Source organism: Dipteris shenzhenensis, chromosome 26, assembly GCF_047967505.1.
Source record: "Dipteris shenzhenensis isolate YYH24624 ecotype China chromosome 26, Dip_SZ_1.0, whole genome shotgun sequence".
Taxonomy (NCBI): domain Eukaryota; kingdom Viridiplantae; phylum Streptophyta; class Polypodiopsida; order Gleicheniales; family Dipteridaceae; genus Dipteris; species Dipteris shenzhenensis.
Window position 1 is genome coordinate 2,959,653 of NC_141621.1, and position 10,487 is coordinate 2,970,139.

General features: G+C 47.0%; 1 protein-coding gene across 1 annotated transcript; it reads right to left on the minus strand.

Annotated features, from left to right (window-relative positions):
• Positions 1 to 751: 751 nt before the first annotated feature.
• On the minus strand, positions 752 to 2,907 carry LOC147884537 (uncharacterized). Its single transcript, XM_087398004.1, has 2 exons — positions 1,580 to 2,907; positions 752 to 1,473 (listed from the first exon to the last, which is right to left on the minus strand). The coding sequence occupies exons 1-2, from the start codon at positions 2,793 to 2,795 to the stop codon at positions 752 to 754; spliced, it is 1,938 nt and encodes a 645-aa protein (XP_087254130.1). The 5' UTR covers positions 2,796 to 2,907.
• Positions 2,908 to 10,487: the final 7,580 nt, after the last annotated feature.

Genomic DNA, 10,487 nt, shown 5'->3' on the forward strand with positions numbered 1-10,487 from the left:
TTACAAAGCCAACAGAATGCCAGCATGAATGACATCAGAGCTTTGGCGTGCAATGCCAAGCCAATAGACACATGAGCACCTACACACAAACATACACGTGTGTGTGTGTGTGCGCGCATGCATACAAGGCAAGGGTCACATGGTGCAAGAGAGTTAAAATGCATGTTTTTGAGTGCCTATGTGTGTTTCATTAACACACAAACTATGTGTGCGCCATGTGAGTATATTTATTCTCTCTCTCTCTCTCTCTCTCTCTCTCTCTCTCTCTCTTTCATTGAGTGTACATGAGAAAGAGAAGGGGAAGGGGGGAGGGATATCCTATATTTGAGCGTCTGTGTGTGTATGCATGTGACAAAGACACTCAAGGTATAGAGAGCACACGTGGGTCTGATGGAGAGAGAAATATTATATGTGCACTAAGAGAGAGAGAGAGAGAGAGAGAGAGAGAGAGAATGAGATGCTCAAGATAAAATATTTATGCATATGAATGTCTACCACCCCTCCACACACACACACATGCACACAGAGGGGAGGGAGCGAATTTTTATGTAAATGCTTTATCTCTCTATCAACATCACATAGCCACTCATCTAGCTGAACCTTTGAGTAAATTAATCATAAACAGTGCCTACAATGGAGTCTTGAAACTTGAAATTTTATTTCTTGAAATTAAAGCCATTTTAGTCTCTAACCCGTTGTAGACGGGTCATGCTACTCATTATGTCAATTGAGATAAAGTACTAACCATACTTCAACTCAAATCTTTCAATGATAAGTAATCATTCAATCGCTCTCCAAACCCTCCTATGAGACATTTGCCGGTAAGGACTGATGCATGATAGCTTTTGAACTCACGATCACCTGAGTAAACGTCCTCGCGTCGTCCAATTTTGAAAATCTTACCTAAATTTTTGTTTTTGGAATGTAGGTATGCTATTTCGTTTAAATTCCCATCTAGATACAAAAGATGAGATGACAAAGAGGGGTTACCATAGCTATACACACGTGGGTTGAACAACCTACGTGTCCACACCAATGCTTTGCTAAAAGTAATATGACCAATTTTATGAAGGCTATTTTTATCAGGGCCGGTGCAGACCACTGCTAATAGTTGATCAGCAAATCGACATTGTACAGTGCCAAGAAGGATAATCCACATATCTAATTGGTAGAGTTGTTGGCGACGGGCAAAGGGAGTAATGCCAAGGCGGAGGTGACCATTGGGGTGGTGGACATGGGCCCAATGAATGTCAATGGTAACTTCATCTAGTTTGTGTGAATCGACCATGCGAGCGAAGCCAAAATTGTGATTGTTGGAGATGATGTGATATGAGGGGCCCCTCGTATCCCAAAGGAAAAGAGAAGCACGGACAATGTTAGCGTAGGAATGCAAAAGAAGTCCTTCTGTTGAAACATTGAGAACCTCTACTTGTAAATCGTGAAGCGACCCCATAGTGAGTTTTGTGCTCCCACCTTGGAGAAGTTAAAAAACGAAGGTTTAGTGTGAATTGAATTGCAAAATCTCCCACAAACCCACCAAAAACAGCACTAGTATAATGTACCAGAGAAATCTACATACCTTGGCCGTGTCGGGACAACTGTGTCGCCCACGACAGTCCCTTCTTTGACTTGACGTTCACGTCCATGGCTAACAGCTCCAACGCCAGTTGGTGGTTCTGCGAACCCAGATCGATCATCTGCTCCTCCAAACTCTGATTACTCCTCACTTGTAACACCTTCGCCCCCCGTCCTTGTAGCAGCCGCAGTATGGACAGCAGCCTATCCTGCTCGTAACTGCAGTCACGTTTGCAGATCTCCATCGCCACTATCTTCGTGCTGCAGTTTGTCAATAGAGAATGCAACAGGTACGCTTCTCTGCCCACGCTTGTCTTTCCGAGCTCCAGCAGGTACTCTTCACTGTCGCTCCTGTTTGGGCCGTTTCTATCCCCCAAAAACGCAACCAAGAAAGGGTGCGCATCTCTGTCCACAAAATATATAGTTTCGATTCCCCTCTTCTTTCCTGCTCTTTTAACCAGTGGCAAGCTGCCGCATGTCTTGCACTCTACACATTCTTCCAGGATCTCGCTCCATGAGTCATCATGAATCAACCTATCTCTCACCTGACGGACAGAATCGAAATTTGTTCCGATGCAACATTTGCATAAACCCACGGACGATCCATGGTGACGGATCAGCTGATTGATCCGCTGCATCATCCTCCGCGTGAACCTGACCAGAAATGTTAACTTCGCTGGAAGCACGTACTCTTGAAGCGTCCATGCCCGTGTAAACCACGGCGGAAGCTCGGGTTGTCTGGTCATGTCCATGAAAAGATCGTAAAAACCCTTTTCATGAACACCGTGAGGGAGAACGTAACAACTTTGGCTGTCTTCGTAGAAGGCTCCCATGTTACTTATCTCTAAACTCTTCTCCTTGTCGCTTTTCTGATTGATGCAGAGTACATCGTACCAAACAGCTTTCACTCCATCAAGCTCTAACAATTCTAAAAACTGCATCAGCCCCTCGTAACCGTCACTTCCTTTCAGATCTATTTCTAGAAAAGCCTTGTCGTAGGCCACGCTGTCTTCATTGCCATCAATCGACTCACCAATCCGTTCTGAAAGCTTCTGAGTTGCAGGAGTCCATCTATGGGAGATTACATGGAAATCCCATCCATCTGGCTTCTTGAAAATTATTCTTCCATCGCTCACCACTGTTGCCCCTATGTCAATCACTCGAATTGGCATTTTGGGCGTGGTAGAGCCGTGCGATGGGCTACCTTGGTCTTTCTGCATCTTGTCTCTGTAAACCCGTGAGGACAAATGTTAGATCTAATGGAAAACGAACACTTGTCTATAGGGTAAGGCACTTCAAATCTCAGTGGGACAACACCTTGAAGCTAATAAATGTAAGAAGCAGGCACGAGGCCGGACGGAAAAGTATTACCAGCTTATAGATCCGTGCATCATTCTGGAAATTCTATGAGCATCATGATTTATCGATGATAAGAGGAAATGAACTTGCTTTTCTTGCTGCATCAGTCCAATACCAAGGTATCAGGATGGAGGGGGCCCTGAGCAGGGGAAACGTAAAGCATCAGGATGGAGAGTTTGAGTCGTTCTTACTAGGGCCGGCCGAGTTCCGTGACGCAGAAAGCCAGGCCAAACGCAAAACACAGAGAAGTGCAGAGGAAAGCATGACCTCGGTCTCCACTGGAGCATGCGTGCGACCCACGAGGGCCTTGAGCACTTTCAAAAAAGTCATGTTGACTAATACCATTCATTCATGAGCCAACTTTTTTTATAAAAATAAAAATAAAAATGCCGACTTTCATTAAATAAAGAGAAAAAGAAACAAAACAAGGGCGGGTAAGTCCCTTAGAAAGAACCCTACAAAAATTGGCCAAGCTGGGGGCAAAAGCCCGGGGCTTGCACTACCTTGAGCAGAGCTATCCTACCTCTCTATTGAAAGGATGGCCTGGCTAACGATGAGATCCGTGCGAGGAGCTTCCCAAAGTCCCTAGGTAAGTCTTCACGATCGTGGGGATTGCAGTGGCTCTATAGCCAACTTGGATACCATGGTTGAACACCATCATGTTCTTGATCTCCCAGACTCCTAGGATCACTGCCGCCTTGAGGTAAGGCCAGCACACTGTCAGGGTCAAAGACATCTTGACACACTCTCCCAGCACTGGGAGCCTCCATCGCTTCCCAATAGCGAACCTTGCCATTAGCCCCGCTCCACTTACTGTAGCCTCCAGGTGCCCCCATGCTTCTTTGACAATCGGGCATTTCTAGCACAAGTGTATAGCGTCTTCAAGTGCGCTTCCACATAAGGTACACCCAGGATTGACTTGCATGCACTTCGCCAGATTGGAACGGACTGGGAGCCACTAGTGGAGTGTTTTCTAGAGCATGAACTTGGCCTTCCCCACCCTGCAATCATTCCAGATCTTAGTTAGCCTCTTCTTCCACCAAGCAACCCCTCTTCTCAGACCCCAAACTCTATTGAGCCTGGCAGCCAGACCTCCATGCTGTTGCAAACGTCTATTGATGACTCAGTGGATATGTTTTTGAGTGGGGTTCGTTTGACAACCCATTGGCCGTCGAGGCCATCCGGATTCTGAGCATGGTTTGTCGGCCACCCGTTCGAAATTCTTTCCAACACCACTCGCAGCAAGTCTTCCTCCCCTTGGGAGCTCGCAACCTCTTCCACCAGCTTGTCGAGAGTCTTCTAGTCTGCTTTGCCTTGGTTCTAGATGTCCTTCCATGTCTAAATTCCCTTTCTGAAGAGGTTCCTTGTCCTGACTGGATCGTGGAGGCTAAAGGCATCACCTCGCCTACTCGGCACGACTCTCCAACACAGGGATTCCAGTAGGCTATCGTCCCCCCTCAGCGCCTTCCTACCTTTCCACGAGAGCAAGGGGATGTGTTTCTTCTAGGGTCCGACTAAGCCTACTGCCAAGTCCGACCCAACGATCTGGGAATTGCGAGAGGAGTCTCTCATACCACCCAAGGCTAGCCCAGCGACCCACCCCCATCGACCTGCAGTTTTCCACAAGGCTTTTGGTTATTTCGATCCAAGGAGCCTGCTTGGTGAACAATCTGAGAAGCCACTTAGCTATCATAGCCACATTTTTTTGCCTCACATCCGATAGGCCAAGACCTCCCTGCAATTTGCAAACTTTAAGAGGCTCCCAAGGCATGTAGTGCATGCACCTTCAACCAGCTCCTCTGCCCACAAAAAACTCAGCATGAAGGACTTGCTCCAACTAATACAAACGGAGCCTAAGGCCTTGCAGAATGTATCAACCACCTCAAAGAGGTGGCCCACACTCTCCAAGTCCTCATTGGAGACAGAGATCGTGTCATCGGCTCGTCATCGGCGAAGAGTTGAGTGCAAAACTGCCTCCCAAAAGGAAGGACCAGACCCGTGATTTCGCCTCTATCCACCTTGCATTACATCATGTGCATTAGGGGGACCGTCACGATTGCAAATAAAGGAGCAACCGGGCACCCCTAGCGAACAGACCTTCTCAGCTCAAACCTACCAACCGTCCCCCCATTTATACACAGAATTGCAACTGCATTACCAAATAGGCATTGAACCTTGTTGATGAAACCTTGGCCGAACCCCAGGGGACATAGCACAATCCCCACCTTATTTGGTCGTAGGCCTTGTCGAGATCCAGGCCAAACATTACCACCTTATCTAGTCGTAGGTCTTGTCGAGGTCCAGGCTAAACATTACCACCTTTTGATTAGTGAGGGAGGCATGGTCTAGAGCGAGGGAGACATTTGGCACATTCTCAAAAATGTCCCTCCCTCAAACAAATCCATTTCGCTCATCGACAAAACTGAGCGGCACATTTTGATGGCCAGATCCTTGGCAATCACCTTGTATGAAGTGTTTAGCATCATTAAGGGTGTTCAGTTGTCGCCAACCTTAAGCCTGTTTTGCCTTTTGGGAATGAGTTTCATGAGCCCGGAGTTCACATCTTCTCAGAGGGAGCCACATGTCCTCGTCGCATTTGCCATGTCGACCAAGTCCTGACCCATCACATTCTAAAACTCTTTGAAAAATTCAGCATTTAAATCATCTGGGTCCGGCGCTTTCTCATCAGCCAGAGAAGTCAGAGCTTCATCCAGTTCTTGCAACAAGTAGGGCTGAGTCAAGCACCTCTTTTGGTACTCCGAAACCCTCGGGGTCGGGCCCTCCAGTGCGTAGTTAATGTTAGAGTGTCACTCTAGGTTTTGGATCACCACCTCTCCCATGATAGAGCTTAGCTCCTTCTGAAACACAGCGGTGTTGTCTTTGTGCCAACATGGACTTAGGTAGAACAGAATGTGTGTGTAGAGTAATAGCAAAGCTCCGCTTGTACTTACATGAGACTAGAAATAATCCCTCTTTGAAATTCAACTTGCATGTTCTACATGCAAGTTCTACATACGAGTTCTACATGCAACTCCTACATGCAAGTTCTTCATGCGAGTTCTACCTACAACTTCTACATCCAACTCCTACATGCAAGTTCTACATGCAACTCCTACATGCGAGTTCTACATATGACTTCTATATGCAAGTTCTACATGTAGAGAGAGAATGTGTTACAATTTCTACATGCTGAGAGAGAAGCTCTCCAACTTGTATAAATACCCCATAATGGAATGATGCCCACACTCTTTGGGACATTGTGTTGAGTTCTACTTTGGTATTCCAAGCAATTGTCTCAAGTGTCCATGCTTCCTTGTACTCCACGTCCAATAGTATGTCATAACCTTACAACTCCTCCTCCCCTCTCCTCCAACCTTGCAACCCATCGTCTCCCTCTCCTCCTCCCCTCTCCTTCTCCTCCTCCTCCTCCTCCTCCCTCATCTTTCCCCCATGCTCTTATACCTTCTTCCTATCCCACTCCTATGCTCCCCCTAAACCCTTTGTTCCTCAATCCTTAAATCTCCATGATCTACAAGGAAGACGAGTTCTCCACCATGTACTCTACCTTGAACCTTGGATCCTCCTTCTAACCCTGGAACCTTCTTCTAAACTCTGGAACTCCTTCTAACCCTGGAACCTTCTTCTGAACTCTGGAACCTCATGCGAGTTCTACATACGACTTCTATATGCAAGTTCTACATGTAGAGAGAGAATGTGTTACAATTTCTACATGCTGAGAGAGAAGCTCTCCAACTTGTATAAATACCCCATAATGGAATGAAGCCCATACTCTTTGGGACATTGTGTTGAGTTCTACTTTGGTATTCCAAGCAATTGTCTCAAGTGTCCATGCTTCCTTGCACTCCACGTCCAATAGTATGTCCTAACCTTGCAACTCCTCCTCCCCTCTCCTCCAACCTTGCAACCCATCCTCTCCCTCTCCTCCTCTCCTCTCCTTCTCCTCCTCCTCCTCCTCCTCCCTCATCTTTTCCCAATGCTCTTATACCTTCTTCCTCTCTCACTCCTATGCTCCCCTAAACCCTTTGTTCCTCAACCCTTAAATCTCCATGATCTACAAGGAAGACGAGTTCTCCACCATGTACTCTACCTTGAACCTTGGATCCTCCTTCTAACCCTGGAACCTCCTTCTAAACTCTGGAACTCCTTCTAACCCTGGAACCTCCTTCTAAACTCTGGAACTCCTTCTAACCCTGGAACCTTCTTCTAAACTCTGGAACCTTCTTTTGAATCTTGGATCCTCCTTCTAACCCTGGAACTTCTTCTAAACCTTGGAACCTCCTTCTAAATCTTGGAACCTCCTTTTAAACTCTGAAACCTCCTTCTAACCCTGGAACTTCTTCTAAACCTTGGAACCTCTTTCTAAACTCTAGAACCTCCTTCTAAACCTTGGAACCTCCTTCTAAACTCTGAAACCTGCTTCTAATCCTTAAACTCCTCTTAAACCCTGCAACCCCTAATGAAGGCGAAAGCCTTCATTTCCTCAACCATGATGATACATGTTCCTTTTACACATACATGCACTATGTTTGTTTACCACACTTAAGCCTACGTCTCTCATGGGAACACGACTCGAGGTCCTAAGCTACACGTATACTACAAACGACAACCCCAATATATCTGTAGGTGACAAAAAGCCTCGAAACTCTACATATTGAGAACACCATGCTCTTCCTACGGAAGCCATAGGAAAGAGCCAATATTTGGCGCCACTGTCGGGGAGACTAGTGTCTCAAGTAATGAGTAAACAGACGCAGGTATGTGTAAAAAAAAACAAACTACTTTAAACTTTCACGAACATAACACTCAAGGGCAAGGAGAGTAAAATTTTATCCATTTCTAGTCTAACATATCAACCCCAAGCATCAACCTTGGGTTACTACCTTAAGAAATTTTATTTATTTCTTCAAAAGAAGCCACTTGATAAACAATCAGGCTAAGTAGTAGACACGAATGCGTAGAGCTTGCAATTTCGATCATTTCACCTTTTTGTAGAAAAGCAAACCGAGCTATCCATAAAAAGTTATGGCTTGGGAAGAGTTTAGGGCTTAACCTTAAACCTAAACCCATTTTCTATAAAAATCCACTCCACTCCCTCAATCTTCATCTTTCACATCTTGCCTCCATTCTCTTTCTCATTCCGAGCCTACGCAAGACACTCCTCCCTCTCCATCGATTACCACCATCCTCCCATTCTCACATGGTAAGTGACTTTGAGCCCATCTTGCAGCGATAACCTAGCCATCCACCCACCGTCCATTAGTCTTTAACAATCCTGTTACATCGAGAAAGACTTGGAGAGCATTCAAGTGACCACCTCTTCCTCCCTTTGGATTTTTGTCAAAGTTTTTCATCCGTCAAGTTTTTTTAATTCTTTTTGCTCTTCCCTCCCTCCATCTCCACCACCCCTTCCACCACCACCTCCCCCTCCCCCCCCCATCTTCACCACCCTCCCATTTCCATCACCTCTTTCTTCACTCCTTCCACACCCCTCTCATTTTCACCATCTCTTTCTTCCCTCCCCCTACCCTCCTCCATCTCCAGCAACCCCTTCCACCACCACCACCTCCCCCTCCCCCCTCCATCTCCATCTCCACCACCCCCTCCCCCCTTCTCCCCTCCATCTCCACCACCCCCTTCCACCACCACCACCCCCTCCTCCCTTTCCCCCTCCATCCCACCACCATCCCCTCCCCCTTTCATCCCCTTCCCCTTTTCCCCTCTCCATCTGCACCACCCCCTCCCCCCCTCCATCTCCACTACTCCCTTCCACCACCATTCCCTCCCCCTTTCCCCCCCTCCATCTCCACCACCCCCTTTTGTCACCTACAGATATGTTGGGGTTGTCGTTTGTAGTATACGTGTAGCTTAGGACCTCGAGTCATATTCTGGTGAGAGACATAGGCTTAAGTGTGGTAAGCAAACATAGTGCATGCATGTGTAAAAGGAACATGTATCATCATGGTTGAAGTAATGAAGGCTTTCACCTTCATTGGGGGTTGCAGGGTTTAGGAGGAGTTTAAGGGCTAAAAGGAGGTTTCAGAGTTTAGGCTTAGAATGAGGTTCTAGAGTTTAGAAAGAGGTTTCAAGGTTTAAAAGAAATTCCAGGGTTAGAAGGAGGATCCAAGATTCAGAAGAAGATTCTAGGGTTAGAAGGAATTCCAAAGTTTAGAAGGAGGTTCCAGGATTAGAAGGAGGATCCAAGGTTCAAGGTAGAGTACATGGAGGAGAACTCATCTCCCTTGTAGATCATGGAGATTTAAGGGTGGAGGAACAAAGGGTTTACAGAGAGCATAGGAGTGGGAGAGGAAGAAGGTGTAAGAGCATGGGGGAAAGATGAGAGAGAAGGGAGAAGGCAAAGAGGGAGGAGGAGGAGGAGAAGGAGGAGGGAGGAGAAGAAGGGAGGAGGAGGGAGGAGGAGGAGAAGGGAGGAGGAGGGAGGAGGAGGAGAGGGAGAGGATGGCTCTCTTTCCCTCCCCCTCTCTCTTTTTATCTCTCTCTCTCTCTCTCTCTCTCTCTCTCTCTCTCTCTCTCTTTCTCTCTCCCTCTCTCTCTCTTTTCCTCCCCCCTCTCTCTCTCTCTTTTCCCTCTCTCTCTCTCTCTCTCTCTCTCTCTTTTCCCCCTCTCTCTCTCTCTCTCTCTTTTCCTCTCTCTCTCTCTCTCTCTTTCTCTCTCTCTCTCTCTCTTTCCCTCCCCCCCTCTCTCTCTCTCTCTTTACCCCCCCTCGCCGGCCACTCCCTACTAAATACTAGCCTAACTACTAAGCAAGGGCCTTAAGGCCATTGCTGCTCGCGCCACCTCCTCCAAGTGCTCCCGCCACCGCACTCTCCCACCATCCCCTTCCCCTCCACCCTCCCTGCGTCTCCCTCGCCACCCCCTTCCCCTCCACCCTCCCCGTGTCTCTCCCGCCACCCCCTTCCTTGCCTCACCACCCCTCCACCCTCCCCTTCCATTCACCTCGCCTCACCGCCCCCCTCCCCCTTCCCTTTGCTCAAAACCCCCCCCCACCGCCGCCTCACAACCCCCCCGGCAGCCGCCGAGCAAACCCCCCCCCTCCCCCCACAAACAGTCCAAAAAAAAAAAAAAACTAAGCCTAAAATTAACCCTAGGTTAACTAATCCTAGGTTAGTTTAATCTAGGTTAGGTTAGTCTAACTTAATTAAGTTAGTTTATCCTAGGTTAGGTTAGTTTAGTCTAACTAGGTTAGGTTAGTCTAACTAAGGTTAGGTTTTTTCTTAGTTACTAACAGTTAGGTTAGGTTAACTAATCTTCAGTTAGTAACTAATTATAGTTAGTGAACTTAGTTAGGTTAATCTCCTAGTTATAGTAATTGGGAGACTATAGGTTAGTTAATCTAACTAGATTAACTTGGTTCAAACCCCTCAGTTAGACTTAAAGTCTATTCACACTGCCCTTAGGACCCCCTCCCAAAAAAAGAAAAATTTACCCCTACTTTAACCCCTCGTAACTCATCCATTTGGGACCTAAACTGGACCCCGTTTGAATCCAGATTTCACACACAAAAACACCATGCT

Excerpts from the sequence above, each read along its gene's own strand:
- LOC147884537 (XM_087398004.1), bottom strand. The coding sequence starts at position 2,795 with ATGCAGAAAGACCAAGGTAGCCCATCGCACGGCTCTACCACGCCCAAA. Across the intron at positions 1,474-1,579 it reads GTTGTCCCGACACGGCCAAG|GTGGGAGCACAAAACTCACT; the intron begins GTATGTAGATTT and ends AACTTCTCCAAG.